The 25402-nt window shown below is 41.2% G+C and overlaps 1 protein-coding gene across 1 annotated transcript in view; it reads right to left on the bottom strand.

The window, feature by feature from the left end:
* Positions 1–1482: 1482 nt before the first annotated feature.
* WSCD1 (WSC domain containing 1) overlaps positions 1483–25402 on the bottom strand; it is a 58963-nt gene continuing 35043 nt past the window's right edge. The window contains exons 5-9 of the mRNA XM_048824119.2: positions 23920–24041; positions 11563–11740; positions 7784–7948; positions 5519–5719; positions 1483–3855 (exon numbers count right to left, since the gene is read on the bottom strand). Coding sequence (XP_048680076.1) covers positions 3503–3855; positions 5519–5719; positions 7784–7948; positions 11563–11740; positions 23920–24041 — 1019 coding nt within the window. The 3' untranslated portion in view covers positions 1483–3502. The remainder of the gene's footprint in view (positions 3856–5518; positions 5720–7783; positions 7949–11562; positions 11741–23919; positions 24042–25402) is intronic.

The following is a 25402-nucleotide window of genomic DNA, read 5'->3' as shown; positions in this document are numbered from 1 at the left end:
TTTTAGAAGTGACAATATCTTCCTTCTTCTAGAATTATATGGAATCCATGTTTCTCATAACCAACACATTTTAAATCAGTCTTTTATTATTGCTTCTAGGTTAATCACTTCTGTTGTGTTCTTTTGCCCTGATGTAAACGAAAATAGCTGTGTTATAAGCTATTACAAACATGGCTTATAAAATAAACACTAACATAATCTTAATTCAAATGATGCTGCCAGGCCCCTCAGTTTAAAATAAAATTATATGACCTTTGTTACATTGCTGTACCCATGTTCTGGGTAAACGCCACTCTAGCTAAAAAGCTAGTGAGATGGTGGACAGAGAAGATTTAGGCTTTCTGAAATAAAATGGGACTATATACTGCCTTTTGATCTATGAAGCCAATTCTCATTAATGTCTGAGACTGGTGCACACAGACTGACTTGTTCGTACTCTGTATGCATAACTGCTTCCCATTTGGATTTTCATCAGCAGTATTAGTTACCCACTGCTTGAAACAAATTATTATGTGGTGAGTAAGGCTGTGGATGTACTGAGGGTCTGATCCAGTGAGCACTGAAATCAATAAAAGTCCTTGGGCAAGTGACACACTCTGTATCTGTCAGTTCTCCATCCCTAAAATGTGATAGTGGGTATAACTTCCAAAAGCACCTAAGGAAACTAGGCCCTTTTTGAAAATGGGAACTTATGCCAAGATCCTGAAAGGTAAGATCCACGTCACTTAGGTGCTCATGAAAATTTTATCTAGAAATGCTTCCTCTCCCTCACTTTCGGACTGTATGTGCAGCATCTAGAACCATGAAGCCCTGCTTTTGACCAAGAGTTCTGGGCACTACTGTATTCCTAATTTATAAGATAGGAGGAAAGCCTTTCAAAGATCTGTCTGTATCCACCATATCTTTATTGGTATATGTTTTAAAGACAACTCTTACTTTCTTTTAGCATATCTTGTTGAGTAAAATACTGAAGGTTACCTGGGTTCCACTTAAAACTAATTAGAATTGAATGGAGCCTCGAAAATCTCTTTGGTCCAGGGACACTCTTCTCTCTCTATCATCCTCCATGTGCCTTAAACTGGATTTGCAGCAGCATAGTTCCATTGATTTCATTTATGATTTACTACTCATGTAAGTGAGAAGAGAATTAGACTTATTGGGCTTCACTGTAAACTCTCTCACATTGGTGTACAGTGTTCATAAACAGCTTCCCTGAGATTAATGGAAGTTACACTGGTGTCAACTTCAGAAATAGAGTGGAAAAGCAGGCACATAGTGGGCAGTTTCCTCCATTTCATACCAGAATATCTCTCCTCACTCAAGCAAAAAAGTCTCCATCCATTTTTGGTTCCAGCTGAGATGGGACTACTGTGTAGTTTAGTTTCATGATAATGAGCAATTCTTCAGAGGAAGGAAGAAAGAAACAAGACAATTGCATGCAGAGCACAAACAAGGAAAACTTATAAAAGATACAGACCAGACTGTGCTTGATTTACTATATTTTCAAAGCATTAATGGTACATACTCAAAGGAGGGCCAGCTCCCTTCATATAAACTGTTTTATTATTTTTTTTTATTAAAACTAATTTTCCATTGGGGTTCGGGGGAATTTTTTAAAGTTAACATGAACAAATACACTGTAGAGTAATACAACCTTCCAGGCCTAGCCCCAAAGCATGTAGGGTGATAAAATGTCTCTGAGCTTCATGTGTGACTCCTGCTGATACCAAGGGTGGCTCTTAGCTGAATGCACAAAGCTAATTGGTGTCATGTTGCTGCATGTGTTCAAGAATTAAATGTAACACACTGAAGGGAAGCATAATGGAATTAACCCCCTCACCCCCAATCCCAACCTGGAAAATCATCCGCCTTTCAGGGTACAACAACCATAGTTACATACTGGACCTACGTTGTCTCAAAGGAAAAGTTACTTCATTGCTAACTCTAAATACAGCCCTTAAGAGGTTGGGAGTAAAGCTGGAGATGGCTCTTGAGGACAACAGTGAGCAGCTTAGTCTTTACCTAGAGAGCTTAGACGTCTGGAAGGGGTGAATCTACCCAGGTGGGACTTTTTTTGTCTGTTAAGAGGCCAACAAGCATGCTGTGTGACAGAACGCTGCATGGTCCTCTTCACTCACCATGTCTACTAGCAGCACTGCTCACCCATAGAGCTTCTGTTCTCCCATGGCTGCCAGTGCCACCTTCCCCATCCTCCAACTCATTAGTTTTAATCACTTGACTGTGGCCACTATCCTTGCAATAGAAAAGCACTTTCTTGACTCTTCAGCACTATACACAGCTAAGCTGTCATTTGGGCCCAAATGGCACACCAGGCCCAGTGACAAGACCGACTGTAGAGACCATAAACTTAAAGACAAAGGGTTCCCACTCAGGCATTGAGTGTCACTCGTAACAGAAATGAAATGCTTTGTTCTTCTCTTGATCTCATCAACCCTTTCTCAACCCAGCAAGGATATAATATACAATGGGGCCTTTACCAAGCCTGAGGTATGCCTCTGAATTCGGGGCTGGTTTGAGCGGGATGATATCATGGAGCTTTTTGCCCATCCCTTTATAATGAATCATCATTTTCTCCTGTTGGAAATTCCTTCTTTCCCCTGCTCAGGCCCCTTCTGCGTGGGGCTATATATCCTACCACCAAGGGAGACCCACCACTCTCCTTGATTCCAGCCCAAAGAGCTGGAGGCAAGCTGGAGACAGGATGCACCTCCCTCCTGGAGATTATATTAATATCTCCTCTGGCACATGTTTTGAGTCCATATTATGATGAAAACCCAAGGTCAGTCTTGAATCAGATCTACCATGCAACAATGCAGTTTCTGACAAGTTAGTGGACCAGTCCAAGCCTAGGTATTTAAGGTGAGCCTTAGACAAGGTTTATCTGACCATTCATATCTCTGTGGAAGTGTTCACCGCAGGTATATTTCTATTTCTCCCTTGCACACAAACAAAAGTCTAATGTGAGGATGTATGGGATGAGTGGTTGGCAACTAGAGAATTTAGGAGATGGGAGGGGAAAATTTTTAAAAAGAAAGCAACTAACTTACTTAAAAGCTTGGATGAAAATATTTATCACCTTTGAGGGTTTTCCATACATATGTATGATGAATTTCCAAATCAAGCACTGCAAAATCTCAAGTTATTCTTGACAGGTATTGCTAGTAGGCAGTAAGGATGAGAAGAAGGAATCCTTTTCCAGAATTAGCAGTGCAAAACTGTTAAATTTGTAGCCGTTTATATAGGGAAGGACACACATAGGCAGACACTAATAGCTTTTTCCTTGGTTTATAACCCAATTTCCGTCCTTCATTGTTTGCCTTTTGAAGCACTTAATGCCCCTGAAGAACATCCAAGAGTGGAGAGAATTTGCATTCCTCAGCAGACTCCAAGAATATCTTTGCTTTTGCTGGTATAAAGCTCTGGTCTCGTATTTATTTATTTTTATTTTATTTTAAAAACACAGCTAACTGCAACTGGGATATCATCTTGGAACATATTCTCTTGGCAGCCCTGTCAGGTTTCTTCTTTTCAGCGCTTCATCCACTGTTAGGATGTAGCTGTTGATAAGATCTTTCATTTCCTGGGTGAATGGTTCAAAATCCTTCTGCCTAGCACCTGACCGCTTGAAATTCCCATCTCTGTTGTTTTCGACGCAGAGCAGTCGGTCCTCTGTCACCGTCATGTTTAGGAATTCCACCATTTCTTTCAGCTTGGGGATGAGATTCTGTTTTAAGTCTTCATAGTGAATAACAAAAAGATGTTTTCCATATTTTAACCAGTCTAAGACGTGAGAGGCCCACCATGAGGCGTAGCTGTTGACAAAGTCTGGCCATTCTGTACATTGGGGAAAGAGATGGGAAGGGGGGGAAATATTAGATTTTATCCACACTGTGTTTTAATAATTTCCCAAACATTCTCCTGGGGCAGCAATAGAATGGGGCAAAATCTGATCTTGCTGAATGGGGCAGCAAAAGTATAAATTGGAGCAGTATTTGTCCTGTTTGTCAGGGACGGCTGACTTCTTTTTGCCTAAGGTTGACCTACAGCTGGTGAGATGATTTTTTTTTCAAATTTTTGAAATTTCATTTACATTTTAAACATTTTAGTAGAAAATGTTCTCTGTTTTTAAAATGAGCTCTAGTTTCAGCCCCTCCACTAACTCTGTGTGTTTGGTCTGAATATGAAAGTTGCTGAGTTTGCATGTTGCTTAGAAAACTTGTTGAAAAATAGAAGCAGAGAAAGGGGTGTGTGTGTGGGGAGGAAATCTATAAAATTTTCAGAAATGAGGGAACAATTACGATGATCTAATCTGACCTGTATAACACAGGCCATAGGACTTCACTGAGCTAATTCCTGCTTGAACTAGAAAGCCTTTGCCTAATTCTTCACAAGTAGTACACTGGTATATTGAAACCTGCAGCACATTTATTTACTAGGAGCGATTTATTTTATTTATTTTATTTTATTCCTAATATTCCTATTTATTCCTATTTTATTTTATTCCTAATTTATTTATTAGGAGTGATTCTAATAGAGAGGGCACTGGACAGGAAGTCAGGAGATCTGGGTTCTAATCCCAGCTCTTACCACTAATGTGCCTGATCTTAGGTAACTCTTTCACCCAGTGCCTCCACTCCACTCCTATCATTTGTGTTGTTTGTGAAATTGTAAACGCATGGTCCTTGGTTGAGCGGGATAAGGGGGAACCAGGGTTTCAGGATAGAAACATACAATGTTGGAGAACATCCAACAGGGATTGTGCAGTTTGCCCATCCCTTATTCTAATGCTCAGGATATACAAAAGGAGAAGCCCATGCTGAATTCTTTAGCATGGTAAAGTATGAATGTAGCAATGCATTCAGTGGGGAATTTAAAGTTGTCATTTGCTTTGCTAGTTGAAAGTATCAAAAGGAAAATGAAGCATGGTGGCTGCATTTTTAAAACATGTCCAGGGGCTCTGAGTAACGGTCAACAAGTCTTATTATTACTAATCTGTACTACAGTAATGCCTGTAAAATGCATACAAATGTACCCCAACAAATCCTGTTCCATCATATCCTTGATCTTAAACTAATCTTTTTAATATATCTCACCTATTAGATACTGCGGGGGAAATCCTCACCACAGCATACAGCCTGGTTAAATGGGTTGTGTGCAGGATTTCTCTGCAAAGAGAAATTCTCTCTGCCAGGCTGCTTATCCTTTGTGCTGTGCTAGTCCTGGGGCTGTGCTCTCTTTCTGTGACAGATGATGTGGTTTAAGACTCTAACCACCTCCAAAATTCAGATCTGAGGTTTCTGGGGGCCTCCCTCTGCCCTAGGACCTGATGGAAAGTTCACTAATCTCAGTGGCAAAACTCCCATGGACTTTAATGAGCTTTTGATTAGGCCCTCGGTGCATTGCCCTACGAGCAACACCCATAGCACCCCACTTTCAAGCCTTATTGTTTGAAAGCCATTTTAAACACCCATTGGTTAGCAATGGCTTGGCATGTTACCTTTACTCTTCCAGTTCCTATCTGTTGCATATCCCAGGTGGCCAGCACACTTCCTGTTGAATTCTGCCATTAGAGATTTGTATGGGTTCCTGATCAACAAGATGGCGGAGTCAAACATTTCAATCTCTCTCTTGCCACTTTCATGTGTTTTTACACAGATAGTCCTCCTGCTTCTCCAGTGGTCTTTTTCTCCTTTAAAACCTGTTTTAAAATGTGAGGGTTTCATTGTTTTAAAAAAATTCAGGTTTCATGTTATAAACAAGATCCTCTAATGGTGTAAAATTCTAACAACTACAAGAAACAACGTAACTTAGTGGATAGAGCCCTGGATCGGGAGTCAGGAGGTCTGGAATTCAATTCCTGATTCTATCAATGACCAGCTATGTGACTATTAATTCTTAATTTTCCTTGGCCAGTAAGCTCTTTGGTGCAGGGACCACCTTCCCCCCCCCAGGTTTGTACAGCTCCTAGCACAATAGGGTCCTGGTCTATGACTGGGACTCCCAGGTACTACCACAATATTAATAATTGTAAATAAATGCGACTTGGGTGGCCAAGGAATTAGTGGAAGCAATCTCAGAATGGTTAGCAATTATCTTCAAGAACTCATGGAGAATAGGTAGGTCCCAGAGGACTGGAGAATGGCAAACACAGAACCGATCTGTAAAAATGGGAACAAAGGGGACCCAGGGAATTATAGACCACTCAGCCTAACTTTGATAACTGGAAAGATACTGTAACAAATTATTAAACAATTTATAAGCACCTAGAAGATCATAGGGTTGTAAGGGATAGTCAGGATGGATTTGTCAAGAACAAATCATGCCAAACCAATCTAATTTCCTCCTTTGAAAGGATTACTGGCCTGGTGGATGTGGGGAAGTAAGAGCCATCATATATCTTGATTTTTTAGTAAGGCTTTTGTACAGTCCCACATGATGCTCTCATAAGTAAAGTAGGGAAATGTGGTCTAGATAAAATTACTATAAGACGGTTGCAAAACTGCTTGAAAGAGCAAAACTGTACTTGAAGAGTAGTTGTCAGTTATTCATATCTGGTGGGGTCCTGCAAGAGTCAGTCTTGGGTCCTGGCTAGTGAGGCCTCAGCAGGAGTACTGTGTCCAATTCTGGGTGCCACGCTTTAGGAAGGATGTGGACAAATTGGGGAGAGTCCAGAGAAGAGCAACAGAAATGATAAAAGGTTTTACAAAACCTGACCTACAAGGAAACGTTAAAAAAACCTGGGCATGTTAAATCATTTAGAAAAGAAGACTGAAAGGGGACCTGATAATAGCCTTCAGAGATGTTAGGGGCTGTTGTAAAGAAAAGAGTGATCAATTGTTCTCCATGTCCACTGAAGGTAGAACAAGAAGTAATGGGCTTAATCTGCAGCAAGGGAGGTTTAGGTTAGCTATTAGGAAAAGCTTTCTAACTATACGGGTAGTTTAAGCTGTGGAATAGGCTTCCAAGGGAGGTTGTGGAATCCCCATCTCTGGAAGATTTTAAGAATAGGTTGGATGAACACCTGTAAGGGATGTTCTAGGTATACTTGGTTCTGCCTCAGTGCAGGAGCCTGGCCTTGATGACCTCTTGAGGACCTTTCCAGCCCTACATTTCTATCATTCTGTTATTTTCTTTAGTGATTTTTGGGTGCCCAACTTGAGACACCTTAAAGATGATTTTCAGAAGACAGCTGCTCAGCACTTTAAAAAATTTAGGGCCCTTTAATTTGTCTTTTGCTGGGCCCACAGCCACTAGTCAGTTTGGAAAATTGTGGCCCAACTTCTTTACGTGCCTTTGAAAATCTTAGCCCAAGAATGCAGCTCATTTGTTGCTGAAAATTTTTTTATGGGCCTGTTCTGACAATGGGGCAAGGGGAGAAAGAGAGAGAGAGACAGTGTGTGTGTGTGTGTGTGTGTGTGTGTGTGTGTGTGAGTGAGAGAGAGAGAGAGAGACACACACACACAGGGATGATGATAATAGATGCTCAAGTTTGCATAGTTTACCCAATGTGACCCCACAAATCAGAGCAAGTTTTTACTCTTGAAAATGTATGTGAATCGGTTTATGTATACTATTCAACCAGTCTCTGTACACTGTACAATATATATGAAAGGCTGGTGCTCTCAAATTCCAAACGTGTTTAATTTTTAACACAGGTTTTTATAATAAATACATCTATCAATATTATAAACAAATGTCGAGACAAGTAAACGTGCATGTTTAAAGCTGATTTCAGGTTTTCACGTGTCTCCGACAACAATACCTTTGTTGTACAGGGTTCCATCAAAGTAATAGCTTCCAGTGTAGTATCCAGTGGCGTGTTCTATTAAATGACGAGCCCAGGTATTCCCGGCCCCAGGAAAACTAGACAAAGCAACAAATACTTTGGATTTGGTAGTGAGGAATATCCTATCTGTGCATCGGGTGTCTGTAAGTACAGAAGATATTTCATTGTAAGCATGGTGCCTTCTTATTTATTTTACTGACAGCTACTGATTACAAGGTTTATTGCTTTCATTTTTTCTATGTATACCATAGGATATCAGTTTGAGTCCAATTGTGATTCAGATACTTCTCAAAATTAATTCAGCCTGAACAGGCCAAAGAATTTATCTTTACAGGAGGCTTTCAAGAGACTGACGTCATGTTAAGCAATGCTTTATTATTAGAACTGCAGGAAATTATTGTACCTACCTACAGGTTCTAATAACAAAAACATGCATCCAGGGGCTTTTAACTGCTATTTGCCTGGCAGGCTGGCTGTTCACTGCCCGCCTGAATGTGCCATTAGATGTGTGAATCAAGTGTCTCATTGTAATAGGAGGGGTTTCCTATAAGTTAGAGTTCAATTCAACCTCTTAGCCTGGGATTTTCAAAAGCAAAGCAATATTCCATGCTTTGAAGGCCTTTCATGGTCGCAAAAGCAGTGCTAAAATATTGCAGTCAAGACAGATTGCATGTGCTGTGTTTTAAAAATATAATTGCCATTCAGGACAGCCACAGTCATTCTTTTTGTACCTGTGTAAATGTCATCTTGGTGACAGTTGCTGACTATGGTGTCTGTTTACAGAATAATGTACAGAGAGAAAAGATGTAGGTACATTTTGAGGGAGGGGAGGGAATCGGGACCACTGCTTGCAAAGAAGCATCACTAAAAAATATAGCACCACAGGTAGAAGATGTAGCTCTTTCCATTTACAGAAGCAGGTTCAGCATTACAGAATGATGCATCCTTGGCACTTAATCCTCCAACAGTCATGTGTCATGCAGCATCAGTGCATACTTGCCTATCTGCAGTATATGGGCCAGAGCCTCAGCTGGTGTAGCTCAGTGTAGCTCCATACGAAAATGGAACTATCCCAATTTATACCAGCTGAAGATCTGGCCTTACATATGTAACTGTATGTCCCATACCTTTTGCTATCTCCCAGGGGAACATCTGAGTGCTTTGCAAAGAAAATAGCCATAAATTAATGCAAATGATAAAGGTGGGATGGAGGCAGATTGCTCACCCACTATGGAACAACACTAGGCAAGATTGTGTCTTTGTCTGTATAGGGCTCTTTATAGGGCAGGGAAGTGATGCACCATTCCTAACTCAAGGCAGTCTCTTAAAACCCATATTCTACCTGTAAACATGTATGTAAAGAATGTTCCTGTTGCATTTGAAAATTAGTCAATTGGCCATAATCAATGTGGTGGGGGGGGGGGGGAGGAAGGGCAGGGATTAAGCTTCAGACTTCAGTTCACATCCTTCCTGAGAGGCTTGTGCTGAAATGGAAATCAAAAGAAATTAGGCTTCCTGGCACTTCAAAAAGGCTGGGTGTAACCTGTCTCACAAGCATGTTCTGTCAGATCTGCTGCAAACAGGGCCCCTGGCAGCCTCAAAATTCAATCCACAGAACAAGGGATGCTGTGGAAGGTAAGGTCAGCTGTCTAGGGTGAGCGTTTCTCACTCAGAAGAAAGGATCAAACCCTGACTATGTATATGTTCACATGAAATGGATTCAACTTTAAAACAGAGAGTGGTGGCCGATGAACTATTTTCTCTCGTTATATTTTAGAATCTGTTTGGACATCTTACATTGTGGAACTGAAAGGTTTCACAATCATTACACAACTTTAGTGGCATTGTCTACGGATATGTGGCCGTGTGCCTTCGTGGATGCCACACCACAGTGACTTCGGGAGGTCGGGGTTCTCTTCCTGTCTCCACCTTGGGAAAGTCACTTTGCCTCTCCATGCCCATTTCCTCATCTGTAAAGCAGGGATAAAGATGCTGGCCTCCTCTGTAAAGGACTTTGAGAGCTACTGGTGAAAAGTGCGACATGAGAGCTTGGCATTATATCCGTATACTTATTAATGCCTGCCTAACCTCAGAACAGGGAATGAGCATAACCCATGAAGGGGCTATGTATGGTCATCTCTAATGAATAGAAAGAAGAAATGCTGCACATTGCTCCTTATCCCATCGCAGGCAGTGCCATCCATTTAAAAGTTGCTGTGGACGAATGCCTGCACATGATCCAGCATGGAGGGTGCCCCAATATCCCTCCCTAGGGTGATTTCTAAAATGAAAGCATGTTCTGAAGTATTCAGCGTTCATATTTGGAACCCTGATCCTGCTCTGGCTGAAGTCAATGAGAAAATTCCTAGCCTGAACTGCTGGATTCAAAATAACTAGAACTTCCAAATATCTTGAAATGTGCGCAATTAAATCTCTGGATTTTCAAATCAGTTCAGAGGGCTGCAGTCCAATAGGGGTGTGAACCAATAAATGCTCAGAAGTGGGCCTTACCTACTCTACTTCGTTTGATACGTGTTGGTGAAAATGGGCTATGAGCAGAAGTTTAGGCCTCTATCCAGCAGGGCTCTTAGAGATATGCTCAGCATCATGCCTATGAATAGTACTACGGAGATCAGTGAAACTACTCATGCGCTTAAGTATCCAGTTAACTTTAAGTGATTTGCTGGATTGAAGCCTTATTGTCAATGTTACCAACCTACTTCTAGATGCTTATGAGCATTTAGAGGAAGATGTCTCAAGTAAATTAGAAATGCTGGTAGCATTGGTTTTAATGCAGCTATAATTGCAATATGTATGAGCCAGAGAGAGCATGGTTTGTGGTTAAAGCACAGAACTAGAAGTCTAGGTTCTATTTTGGACTGTCACATAGCTATTGTTTGGCTCTGGGCAAGGGGGGGGGTGGCGGTGGCTGAGTTCAGTGTGTAGGTGATGGGTGGTGTTGCTGGTCGGTGAGATACAGGATGTCACATTGGATGATCCGGTGGTCCCTTCTGGCCTTAGTCATAGTGTTTAAGTGCAGGCTAAGCTCTGTGCCTTAATTTCCCTACCTGTAAGATAATTACTTACACCCACAGGGGCTTTGTAAGGCTTCATTCATTGTAAAAATCCTTGAAATTCTCCTTTGAAAGGAGGTTTATTGAAGTTCAACACGAAATCGGTGTAGTTTTAGTTTAGGGTGAAGGAAAAGTTCTAATTTGTTTCGTTAAATTTGTTTGAAAAATCAAAAGCCCATGAAAATATCCAGGAATTTTAAGGCCGGGGATTTCCAAAACATGTTGTTTTGCTTGCATGGCTATTTTACTCTTGTAAACATCACATAAAACAGTGTTAATGTTGTGTTAATTTCTATATTACACATATGGATAGTGTGTATATAAAACATATATGTTAAGGCTACTTAACACATATGTTTATATACACATACACAGCAAAGAATCCTACAGCAGTTTGGAACCACTTTACCACTGAAATGCTGCCATATCTGGGCTCGAAAACGATCCATTTTTCAATAGTGCCTGACAAAATCACACATCAGTTTGGTAAAAAGGAAGTGAAAGACTACCATATACAACTAAAACTGCATAGGGAATTTAGGTATAGGCAGGCTGCAATGATTCAAATCAGCATGTGGCCTGGATATTAGCGCTAACACCTCTATGGCTAGATGTTCACCTGGTGTAAACAGGCATAGCTTCATTGACTTCCGGGGGCTCTTGCTGAGTTGCAGCATTTACCTTGTACTGGAGTCTGATAGACATGATAGTAATTCTCTTCTCTTGGCACCTCAGCCATACTACTGACGTTCTGCAGTCTGCTGCAGAACAACCTGTCCACGCTGTCGTGAAGAGTGAAATGCATTGTGGGATAGCCACAGTAGCATTCTGGCCGTCCGATGATTGCCAAGGGAAATTCCTATCCAAGAAAGAAAACAGATCAGAACGCAAATGCCATGGCATCAACAATCCTAAAAGGACACTCCTAATATAAAAGCAAAAACTATATCTTCAAAGGGTAAATGGTCAGGATCAAAGCGATATTTGTTTTCACTAAAAATCTCATACCTATGTCACTATTAGACCTGTTGTCCATTTCTCAGGACAAGTTTTTGAATCTTTTTCTGATGGTTTTGCTGAGAACTTGGAGATTCAAAACACATTCCATCTCTACTACTAATTTATGGAATTTAAGGACAGAAGAAACCTCTATAGTCGTCCACTCTAACTTTCTGTGGAACACAGGCCATAGAATTCTATCTGGTAATTCCTACAGTGGAGGATGATGATGTTCTTTACTATAAAAGTCAACATTACTAATCCCAATAATTTGTTGCTGAACTAGAGCATAACTTTTTAGAAAGATATTCATCCACCATTTAAAGACTCCAAAGGCCAGCTCCTCAGCTGGTGTAAATCAACATAGCCACATCAACATCAGCACCATTATTCTGGTTTTCAGCAGCTGAGGATCTAGCCCAGACTAAGTACAAAATTGAATAACCATTGAGGTCAATTGCCAGGATAGAGCCCGCGGAGAAGAAAACTGTCCTTGGACTTCAAGAATTCTATTTTCAGGAAAGGGATCAAGGGGGAAAGCAGGGATTTAGATGAATTAAATGCTAAATACATTTACAAAAACGATGGAAGACCATGAAGAACTGAATATCTCCTAGTCTGACTCATTCACATGTCTGAGTGCCCAAACAGTGTTTATTTTGTATAGCTTTCAGAGGGAATCTCCCAAGCTGATGAATCATGAGCAGAAAACAGTCATTTAAAAACAAAGGCAATCAGTTTTACACCAAACTCTGTTAAAAATATAGTAGGAAGAAATGTTTACACCATTGTAGACAAAGAGACTGAAGTAACAGCACACATGGAATCAGGGTTTCCAGAGCCAGTGGGAGATCTATGGTACCATATTCACAGTTATATGCAGTCATTGTTAAAGAGGCAGGATGGGCACCTTTGACACACACTTCCCTTGTGTCTTGGGCTACATCTACACTTAAAACACTACCGTGGCACAGCTGCACTGCTGTAGCACTTGAGTGTAGACACTATGGTGAAGGGAGGGGTTCTCCCATTGCTGTCCATAATCCACCTCCCTGACAGACAGTAGCTAGATTGACGGAAGAGTTCTTCCATTGATCTAGCACTGTCTACATTGGGGCTTAGGTCAGCTTAGCCATGTCTTTCAGGGGTGTGGATTTTACAGACCCCTGAGAGATGTAGCTAGGCCAGTGTACCTTTTCAGTGTAGACCAGCCCTTGAAATAAATACTTCATACTACAATTTTACTTTATGGCTCTCTTAAAGTATATCTACTGGATCGGGGTGCCGAAGGCAAGATGGGCAGGGGAATGTCTTGTTTGTGAATCCCAGGGCTTAGATGTGAGTTAGGCATTGAGCTGCTTGGTAGTGTCAGGACGCAGGTGACTGCGCATGGCCAGCTGCTGAAATTTAGGCACCTAGACTTTAATGTTGGAAACCTAAGCACCTAAGGTGGGATTCACAAGAGGGACTACGTCTAACATTTAGGCACTACAGGCATTCGCCAAACTCCTGCTCAACTGCTGTCTAACCCTGTGGGCACCTAAACTCTGCAGGCACCCCTAAATCATTTTGAAAAATGGGGCTGTGACTCCTAGGTCACTTGGGAATTTTTGAAAATATGACACTACATAGACCATGTGGGTCAATACCTACCATGCTGCTATCAAAGTGTGACTGGGGATATATAAAATTAAACAACACATCCAGATACTAGGAACCAGATTTTAAAGAAGCTCAGACTAGATTTTTTTTTTAAGTGCACCTTCAATTGAGGGCAGATTTTCAGAAGAGCTCAGCTCCTATTTAGGAACCAAAATAAGGGTCACATTTTCGAAAGTTCTCAGCGCCCCAGAGCACTGGGGGTGATATTTATGGGCAAAATTTTCAAGAGTTCAGCTCTTTGAGAATCTGGCCATTTATTTATATGCTTACATGGGAGCTGAGCTCGCTTGAAAACCTAATCCCAGTTGTGGGTGCTGAGCCCCTAAAAATCTGACCCTGAGATCTGTTAAAAATCCCTGATGTCTTTTCCCTTCCATATGACAGCACATCCTGGGTTGGATTCAATGTTAAATCAGGCCCATAGACTTCACTGGGGTTACGAAAACAAGGCAGATTACTGCACAGAGCTAGTGGAACACAGGGATGTATATTTTACATGCTTTAAGTACACAGTTGGGAAGGGTTATAACAACGTGATTTAGTTTTGGAAGTGTGAATGGAGCAGAAGGATTGGGAGAGCTTGAAAAACCCATACGTTTATGAACGTTCTCCCCATTTAAACAACATCCCCATTTTTCATCCTTTTAAAAATATTCTTTTGGGCTCTTGTTTATAAAATAACTCCTCGGTCTTGAAACTGGATATTTTTTCCCCTTAAAAACTTTTCTATTGGCATGCACATTTGGGACAGAAATGCTAGGAATTTTTATAGAGAGGGACTGCAGTGCAGGAATTGGTGCACAATGTTTGAGGGTGGAGACCGAGGGGTTCTAATCCTGACTCCATCACTGGTGACACTGTCTGTAGGTAACACAACATGCATGAAATTCTATGGTCTGCTTTATACAGGAGGTCAGATTAGATGTTCATAATGGTCTCTTCTAGCCTTACAATCTATCAATACATGAACATCTACTGTGTTCCTGTCTGTAAAATGGGTCCAATACTTGCCTTATTGGGGACTATGAGGCTATATTAATTAGCAAGTGCAATACAATTTGAGATCTTCAGATCACAGGCACTATGCAAGGACAAAGCTTTGTATTGTTGCAAGGTTGCACATGGGAATTGGCAATTTTCTGGTTTTGCATATTTATTTAATTTTAGATATGAAAATGGGAGGCAGGGGGAGGAGAGACTGCATAGTGTTTATAAATAAACACAAGCTCAGGAAACTAAATAATAAGTGCCACTCTTTTGTGTGCTTAGCACTTTTGAAAATATGGCCCTTATTTAGGTATCTAAAAAGGAGCGGAACTCTTCTGGAAACCTGTCTCAAGGTTGCTTCTGGGCACAAGGGTTAACACCTGCCATATGGATGCTAATACAGCCTGTTGGATTATAGCTGTGAATATCTCTCACTGTTACAAGGATGGAAATCCTTTAGTTCCTGGAATGAGGAGTTATGCCAATGCTTGCCTAAGAATTAAACTGATGTGTTGTTCTTTAACATCTGCAATGTTAAGAAGAACCTCCTATCATAAAGTCCCTCTGCAAAGTGCTTCTGTTCCTGAAAAGGCGCTCACAGCCTTTTGAACAAATGGATTTAAATAGGCCAGGTGTGCTGAGTCATGTGACTGTAAAGGCTGATTTTGTTCCCTTTGTCAAAAGCCACATTTTCATCAGGGGGGGAAAGGGGCAATTACAGCTGGCTGATTTTTTTTCCCCATGAAAACATAATTTTGAAGAAAAATGGCTTTTAAGTGAAAAGCCAACATTTTCATGGGAAAATTGCGTTTTTTATGCCATTTTCCAGTTTTTAAATTAAAAAAACTGAAACCCAAAACTTTAGATTCCCCTTGCCCCCAAAAATATGGAACATTTAAACCAAAAACAGTTTTCCAAAACATGTTCAGTTTTTGGCTTCAGTGTTTCACCAAAAACCTGGAAAGAATTTGTAGGAAATGTCAATGAAAATGAGAGCATTTTTCCCTATGGAACTTTCCAGCTAAAAACTGGAATTTTTAAACCAATTCTAATGGCAATGCATTGAATTGTCAGCACAGCAGTCCCTCTCGGGGAATGGTGAAATAGGTGAAATGCTACAAAGCTTAGCCAGCAGGCAGAGCAGAAAGGGAAAGCCGTATGGCTTCTTACTGCATCATGTAATGGTGAGGTCAAGGAGCAAGGGCAGTAGGACCAGGACTAGTGCTAGATTTTCAGATCTGAAGAAGAAGCCAGCTCCTCTTTCCCAAAGTAAATACTATCCAAAGGATTCTGGAAGAGATGAAAAATCCGGTGGGCCAGATTCTCGTTTGGCACTGATGTAAATCAGGAGTAAAACGCTGACCTCAATGAATTTACACTGGTATAAAGCCGGTGCATTAGACTCACTATATGTGTATCATATGCATCTAAACACATGTTGAAGTCAATGGCATTAAAGCTGGAGCTTAAAGTTAAACACATGCTTAAATTCTCTTCTTAATAAGGATGTGATCACTTATGTGGTTAAAGTGAAGTATGTGCTGAAGTGCATTGCTGAACACGCACATATAGAATCAAAATGGCTGAATCTGAGTTTTCCCCTTTTTACCATAGAAGAGTGACATTGTAGAACTTTTAAAGGCAGGGTCCCAATAAATGTTTGCATGAAGTGTGGGTGTATTTGCACGTGCACGCAGCAGGGAAGCTAAATGTAGACGACCAAGCATTTATTAGAAGTTCAAAGGGTTGCTCAAGCATACAGAGGGTTGAATTCCACTGAATCTATTTGAATGGCTTGCTCAGCTGCCACTATCTTTACACTTTTAGCAAATGACTTTAAAAAATCATCTTGATTCTCATCTATGGAAGCACGAGACAAAACTGCTGAGTGGCTTATCTCTTGCTCTTCCCCAGTGCTTAGCCTCTGATAAGGAGTCAAATACAATGTGTGCCCTATTTGTACCCAAACTACCAACATTTGCTTACTGAGTGAGAGATGAGATTGTGAAAAAGTATTTGCAGATTCAGTCCAAGGGCATAATGGTCCCATTTCTGTTTGCAAACAGAGCTGCAGCTTTTCAGCATAGGTAAAATCATAAATTTCCTCTCCTAATTTGGTTTAGAATAAAATGTCATCATTTTCTTAGCAAGATGGCACCTATGGAAAGCTTGCAAAAGTGTAAGCAAAGCTAAGCAAATGGTCCTGATTCACCATCCTCTGTCCCCTTTGCAGTTGTTTCCACCAACAACAAAGCAAGTTTGAAATGCTGCCACTCTGGTTTGGTGTGTAAGGTACAGTGTGGTGGTGAACTAGGCTCAGTGTTTCAAACTAGTGCAAGACACGAAAAGCCCAGTTCTCCTCTTGCTTACATAAGCATCATGCGGGTCAGACTCCACTGACTTCAGGAGCTATTTCTTGTTGCTCTTTCTATATCTGTATCTCAGTGACTTTCCCAGGGTTCTCTGCTGTCAGTGGAGCTTTGGCCTCAGCAAACAAGCGGTAGAACTTGGAACGAATCCTACATCCTGTGGCTAAATGTACCTGGTACCTCCACTAGTTGTGTCTAGTCAATGGGCCAAATTCTACCAGTATGCTGTGCGTAAACATGCATCAGAGAATTTGTATCCAGTAAGGGGGATGAAGCGGGGGGGGGGGGGGGGGGGGTTGTGTGTTGAAACCCTAGATCCTCAGGGAGAAATCTTTCTAAAGACTTCCAAGCAAAGGAGCTATCTGGAGCAGTGCCAGGGGTTCACTGAGTAATGATCTCTCTTTATGCACATACTCAACTTGACCCAGATACAGCACCAACGTATAAGCCTCCGTGCCTATTATTTGTGCTCCTAACAGGAATAGTCTGTGCTGTGTGAGCATAGGTGCTACCCTTGGGGGAAAGGATGGGCATGCCCCTCATCTTTTTATTATCATGAGGATATCTTCCAATGCAGCTGCTGAGTTAATGCATTCTCACTCCTGATAGCCCCACTCTGTGATTGCATCACTATGTGTGAGGATGGCGTAACCAGTGCTTTCCCACTGGCTGGAATACAGATGCTCATGCATTCTAACATCAGTTTTGAAGTTAACACAAATGCCCATTTTGGGTGTAGAATTTGGCTCTCTGTGAAGGTTCTTCCTAAGAAAACCACAAACAGGGTTTTACTCTCTCACCCCTACTTCATACTGTGAGCTGGCGTGTCAGCCCCAATGAGGCCTGTAAACAAATGGAAAAAAACTGTCAAGCCAATCAATTACCACATTTCAGAAATCGCTCCCCCAACAACATTAAATGTGAGCTGCCTTGCTTAGCCTGAAAACATGGCTTGGTCGCCAATCTCAGCATACACATTGCATTTTTCACTAAAGTTTCTGGCACATTTGCCAGCCCCAAAGAGAACCCAAGATAATAAGAGTTCCTTCCCCATTCCTTCAATGCCATTGACTTTAATATGTTGGCAATTTTTAAATCAAAGGAAGATCTCCCCTTCAACTGCTTGAACTGTTTTGTTTCATCACGTATATTAAACTGTCAAATCTCTGTACATTTTCAAAATGACTGGAGAATTTCAGATAATAATGTTACTTTATTTACAACATTAAGGTTTCAGCAACATGACTTGATTCTGAAAATGCAGAGCAATTTTCAATCCTGGAGGGAATTTCTAAGAGCTTATTTCCATAAAAATTAATATATAATCTTCCTTTTTGGCTTCAACATGTGTCGGGGAAGGGAAAAAAACAGGGAGCTGGCTTCATCAGTGAACAATTTTCAGCAAATGTACTGTACTCGTTGAGAGCCCAGCAACCGTTCTGGGAAACACACCAGGAGTCCAAGCATGAGTGCAAAGGGCTGCAACTCTTTATGTTCAGCCTCCTGATTATTCAGATTTTGTGCATATCTTATGCAGAAAGTGGAATGATTGCAAAATAATGTATTCAGCCATGACTTCCCTTTACTGTTTAATCAACAACTACAATCCATCCCCATTCTGTCAGTCTCCCCTTCATAGTGACACAGCCCCTGATCTGGCAAAGGATTTAAGCACGTGCCTAAACTTAAACATGTGAACTGTCCCACTGAAGTTCAAAGGGCCCAATTCTCTGCTGCTTTACTCCAGTGCTATGGCAGTGTAGATCCACTGAAGACAGTGGGCTTGTATAAGTAGGGGCATAGCGAGCAGATCGAGGGACGTGATCGTTCCCCTCTATTCGACATTGGTGAGGCCTCATCTGGAGTACTGTGTCCAGTTTTGGGCCCCACACTTCAAGAAGGATGTGGATAAATTGGAGAGAGTCCAGCGAAGGGCAACAAAAATGATTAGGGGACTGGAACACATGAGTTATGAGGAGAGGCTGAGGGAGCTGGGATTGTTTAGCCTGCAGAAGAGAAGAATGAGGGGGGATTTGATAGCTGCTTTCAACTACCTGAAAGGGGGTTCCAAAGAGGATGGCTCTAGACTGTTCTCAATGGTAGCAGATGACAGAACGAGGAGTAATGGTCTCAAGTTGCAGTGGGGGAGGTTTAGATTGGATATTAGGAAAAACTTTTTCACTAAGAGGGTGGTGAAACACTGGAATGCATTACCTAGGGAGGTGGTAGAATCTCCTTCCTTAGAGGTTTTTAAGGTCAGGCTTGACAAAGCCCTGGCTGGGATGATTTAACTGGGAATTGGTCCTGCTTTGAGCAGGGGGTTGGACTAGATGACCTTCTGGGGTCCCTTCCAACCCTGATATTCTATGATTCTACCCACATGCTTAAAGTTAGGCATGCGCTTAAGCACTCTGCTGGGTCCAGCCTTACTGCACCCACAATTCTACTGAAACTTGGGCTCATGGGGTGAAATCCTGGCTTCACTGATATCACTGGGAGTTTTGCCATTGAATTCAGTAGAGCGAGGATTTCACCTGTGTAGAGTAAGTTACTACCTGACATGCCCCAAAATGGCAGAATCTAGCAGCTTATGTTAAGTTCCTACTTGTGTAAACATTTGCAGGATCAGGGCCTGCAAGCCTTCACTGCTCATATGAGTCGCCTACTTGCACCAGAGTCCCATTAATATCAATGCCCAGGCACTTTAAAATTGGTTTTCTAGTTAACACAAAGACATAATATAAGGCTGCAAACAGCTCTAATTATTCTTGTTTGCCTTCCTTACAGCATTTTCTTCACCACTTACATAAATGCATCCTAACCCTAGCCTCTCAAACTCTTTTTTATTATAAACCCATTCAATTAATGAATTACTGAGAGATCAAAAGCATATATAATTAGTTCAACTCTGATCACAGCTAAATCTTTGATGCAGCTTTCCTTGAGACAGGGGGACACAGTTGCAACTACCCAAAATGCACAGAGAGGCACAAAAATGTGCAAAGACAGACAGTGCCCATCATTGAAAAATGTAATCCCTCAAGTGCAGCTGCTGATTTGAGATTTGTTTGAAAATAAGCCTGTTCATTTTGCAACAAAGTCAAACATCATTTAGCAACTTTCTATCAACTGGCCTGTTCTAAGAGTAAAAAGGAAAATACCTTGAAATTAGCTGTCCCCCTGAAATAAAAATCTCTGCTTATTTTACATTGCAAGGTCTTTGGGCAGGGAAAAATTCTTATGCGCAATACAAACATATAACACAATGGGGCTGTGATACTGAATGGGTTCTCATGGAATACAAATAAAGCTAATGGAGCTATGATGATTTACACAGATGAAAACCTGGCCCAGTTTCTATTATCTTACTGAGTTAAGACAAGTTCCAATTCCCAGTGAAGTCAACAGAAAGCCTCCCATATTCTTCAGTGAGAGCTGGATCTGGTCCCTAAGGACTTTATCTTAACTAAGTACTCATGAATTAGCTTTTCTGAAAACCAATCCCCTTTAAGGTGTCCCAAAAACAGAAGCATCCAAAATCATCAGTCATTTGTGAAAATGTAGGCATCAGTGTTTGAGTGCATTTTATGATGATAACTTTTCTTCTCCAGGGTTTTCCCTACAATCATCTCAGAAATTGACAAGCAATAATTACACCTCATAAGTGGATTAGGTAAACCCCATTAAACCTGTGTGGACATTTTTATTCCAAATTAAAGTTGTCTTAATTAGGTTTAGTTTAATTCACTTCTAAACTGAATTAAGGCCACTTTAATTCAGAATAAGAGTGTCCACACAGAGATTCAATGTGGTTTAATGAATTCATTTAAAATTCACACTTTTAGGTAGTTCAGATTGATTTCCCTGCGTGTCCCTGTGTAAAAAAGAGCAAAGCTGGGAACAGAACCCAGGAGTCCTTCAATTCAGTGCTCTGCTCTACCCCTTATTCCCACATACTCCTTATATCAGTATTACATATGCGCGCACACGTACTATGGTAATTCATTAACACAGAACAACGCTTCAGTGGCATTTTCTCGAAACACATTGAACTGAGGAGGTGGCATAAAGGATATGTTGACTGGAAAAAGACTTCCCACTCCCCATCATGGGATAAAAGCTGCTAAAATTACTCTACCTAGTGATTATGAAGATTTGTTTTTCATGCCTTAATAGTTTTAATCACTTTGTGTTACTAGAAGACAAATTAATTGAATGTTTGGTTTACTCCATGTCATCTGAGGGTGGCTTTAGGCTAAATCTGATCACAAAATGAATCTTCCTCTGCACAAAGATACAACCCAACTTTGGGGTGTGGGGGGAGGACCTCCTTTCAATAGAAAGTGCCTGGTCCAAATGCTCCACTCCATTACACCAGTTCATCTTTACTCAAGTCAATGGAGTGAGTTATGCAGATGTAAACCGAGCCGATTGAGGATGTATGCCAAGGTGAAGACCGTAACAGGGTTAAAAAAAGAACTAGATAGGTTCATGGAGGATAGGTCCATCAATGGCTATTAGGCAGGATGGACAGGGATGGTGTCCCAAGCCTCTGTTTGCCAGAAGCTGGGAATGAGTGACAGGGGATGGATCACTTGATGATTATCTGTTCTGTTCATTCCCTCTGGGGCACTTGGCACTGAGCTACATGTACCCTTGGTCTAACACAGTAGGGCCATTCTTATGTTCTTATGCCCTTTGTCAGTCTACAGGCCAATAAATAAGTATCAGAACTTTTATTAGCCACTGTGTGGTCATTTGCACCAGTATAAAGTGGGTGTAAGATGTTACCAAGTCAGAATTCTCCACTCAGGGTTTATTTAAACACACAAGTGGAATCACTTTAACTATGCCATTATAGGGGCAGTACAATCCCCTTAGGGTATGTTTACATTGCAATTGATGTGTGACTGCAACCTGTATAGGCAGACCTGAGCTAGCTTTGATCTAGGTACCTTTGGTAATAATAGCAGTGAAGCTGTGGCAGGATAGGATAGTCCCTCAAGTGCATACCCAGTCAGGATCCTGGCCCCGCCTGTACAGCCCATGCTGCCATGCAGGAGTAGTCAATAGGCAGACTGGGGGCCAAATCTGGACCGCCAGATGCTTTTGAATGGACCACAAAATCTTATTTACTTATCATTATTGTTGCTTTGTTTTCTATGGAGTCTGGACCTTAACTATACTTTGACCAAAAAATTGGGACACTGAAAAAAAAAATTGATAACATCTGTGTGGTTTCACTGCAGTTGTAACAAGCTACCTAGATCAAAGCTGGCGTGTCTACACATGCTGCATTCACCCCTCCTAATTGCAGTGTGGACACAATTATATCAGTATAAAGGTGCTTCTATCAGTATAGCTTTAGACTCATATGAAAAGGAGAATGAGCTACTGGTATAAGGAACCTTTGTGCTGGTATAACTGAATCCACACTTGAGGTTGTACCAATATAGTTATTTCAGTAAAAAAACTGACACCCCAACCTGTTATACTCAAACAAAACTGAGTGTAGACTAGGCCTCAGTTACAACAGTAGTAGAACCTAATTCTCATTTAAACTAAGGCTGCTCCACACCACTCTGGCCATGTAAAGGGGTTTTACAGTGAATGTAAATGCACTGCACTTCCTTTTATGCTGCCAGAGCTATGCAAAGTGTCTTTAGTGTAAATGAGAATCAGGCTCATAGTCACTTTATCAATTACTCTGGCTTCTTTACACCACTGTGGCAGTACAAAGGGGCCTTTAAGTGGGGATAAACATAATCTACATCCACTTTAAAGCCCCAAGTGTAAATGAGGATCAGATCCTTTGTAGTCACCTTGGACAACTGTAAAAATGGTCACACAAGACACAAAAGAGTGGAGAATCATTCCCAGACTCAAAGTGGAACTTAAACTCCTCCCATTCAGGTAAACTTTAAGTAACACCACTGTAGCTAGCGGAGGTACCTCTCGGTAAAGCTGGTGCGAAAGGGAAATAAGGTCAAAGCAATGATGATCAGATTGTCGTCCAAATTATTTTGGACACTTTGGACCCACTCCCTTACACCTGTGCACAGTTGGTGTAAAATGCTACCAGATAATATTTCTCCCCCATTCATACTACTAGTTGTTGTTGTTGTTGTTTATTTAAAGGTGTGTAGATGGCAACACAGAAGCCGAAATCCTCAGCTGGTATAAATTTATAGCAGTGGAGGATCTGGCCCTCAAGGCTTGATACTGATCACCCATACACTACTGTTATACTGCTAGGTTTCAGAGTAGCAGCCGTGTTAGTCTGTATTCGCAAAAAGAAAAGGAGTACTTGTTAGTCTCTAAGGTGTCACAAGTACTCCTTTTCTTTTTTGTTATACTGCTGTAATTCCAGTGAGTTCTGCAGTGTGACGGGTGACTGACAGTAGTATAACTGAGATCAGAATCAGGCCCACAAGGTACAAAGCAGTGTAGAGGGAGGTACAACTGGATGTAATTCTTCCATTCAATATGCACAATGAACACACAAGGTGCTGAACTTGAATCTCTAAGGGAAGAATTTGTCCTATTTAGCATCAATTTCGGGTCTGTACTTGTTAGTAATGTGACATACAATATTGACTTTCTGCTGGCCCATTGGATGGTCACTTAGGATTGGTTTCCGTGAACATCATCTTTAGTGGCAGAATTCTGATTTCTCCTTCCCCCCCTCCCCCCCACATAAGCAATAATAATTAGACTGGGTATGCCACTGTGAGCTTCCTTTGAAGAAATCTGTCCTTTGGAAACTAATTTTTGAATCCACAGCTCCAAAGGCACTAAGCGTCTCTATTTACTTCATAAATTAACTCACACTCACACTCACACTCTCTCTCTCTCTCACACACACACTTTCTCTCTCTCTCTCACACACACACACACACACACTTTCTCTCTCTCTCTCTCTCTCTCACACACACACTCTCTCTCTCTCTCTCTCTCTCTCACACACACACACACACACACACACACACACAAAGAAAAGTGAAATGAGAACTGTTCTTACTTTCTTGGAGCAAAATTCAGAGCACATCTCCACCGTCAAATTGGGCTGTATCAAAGAGGCTGGAAAGGTGACTGTTAAATTTTCTGGAGCTTTAAAACATCCTCGATAGATAACATTCCTCCCTGCAGGGACATGAAATAGGTTTCTCTTGAGAAAACAGCATCCATAGTAGCCTGTCACTATCACAAAGGACAATATTCATTTTGAATCTTTAAAGAAAATTCTCCATATATATGGTTTTTCAGAGTACTTTAGAAATAAGAGAAATAGAGAGACACTAGGAAAATGTATTGCAAGTCCTGCTACACTGAAAGGAGCACATCCCTTTAGCCCTATACTAACTATTGAAAGTAGGGCTGCAGAGAAGAATTTAAATTAAATTCTGCTGGTGGAGGGCATTCCTATTGTTTGCAAGCCCCAGTTTTCTTTTGAAGACATTTTTCCCCTGAAAGGCTTAAAAGCCCTGATAAAAATCTACAAAGCTTCCCATGATCTGCACCAGAAAAGAAATGGAATTTAAATGAGTTCAGAAGCTCCTTTAGGGACCCGCCTTTCTGCACATCTGTTCAGTTATGAAGACGTCCCCCCTTCCCATGCACTTGCATTCGTTTCAGATCAGATGAGCTCACTGCAGCCTTCAAAATCTAAACTCAGCTTTTACAAGTCATTCAGGGAGAATGCATGCTCTTTGCTGAAGTCCTGAGGACCAGATTCTGATCTCCATTGCACCAGTGTAAATGCTCAGTAACTAAAGCGGTCAGTAAAGTTACCCCAGATTTAGAGCTGAGTAACTGAGATCAGAATCTGGCCCTGAGTCTTGCTAGTACTTAGAGTGTAGTGTTCCATCCCACTTACCATATAGGGACAAATGTCCCTGGCCTGGAAATATACTAGCCTAGTCATGCAATTGGCTTTTCTAGTCTTTGAGAAGGTGAATGATGATGATACAGAAAGTAATGATATTTTACTAACCCAGTCACATAACAACAGTACCTACTTTTTACATCACTTTTAACCCTAGATCTCAAAGCACTTTACAAAGGAGGCAAATATCATTCTTCCCATTTTACTGATGGGAAAACTGAGGCACAGAAAAGTGAAGCAACTTGCCCAAGCTCACTCAGCAAGCCAGTGACAGACCTGCGAATAGAACTCGGGTCTGCTGAGTCCTTGTCCAGTGCTCTATCAACTAGGCAATAGTGCATCTACCAAAAAAGCAAAAACAAAAATCATGGTAAATGGGCAAATATAGTTAATATTGGACTGAACTAATAGGAGATGTAGTTTGGGGCCTTGAAGAGATTACATGCATATGACTGTCTCGCAACATAGCCTAGATTTCAATTTTACAGTGAATGCATCTGATGAAGTGAGCTGTAGCTCACGAAAACTTATGCTCAAATAAATTTGTTAGTCTCTAAGGTGCCACAAGTCCTCCTTTTCTTTTTGTGAATACAGACTAACATGGCTGCTACTCTGAAAC

Source organism: Caretta caretta, chromosome 17 (assembly GCF_965140235.1).
Source record: "Caretta caretta isolate rCarCar2 chromosome 17, rCarCar1.hap1, whole genome shotgun sequence".
NCBI lineage: Eukaryota > Metazoa > Chordata > Testudines > Cheloniidae > Caretta > Caretta caretta.
The sequence above is the reverse complement of the archived record's forward strand: the minus strand, read 5'-3'. Positions and strand labels throughout refer to the sequence as shown.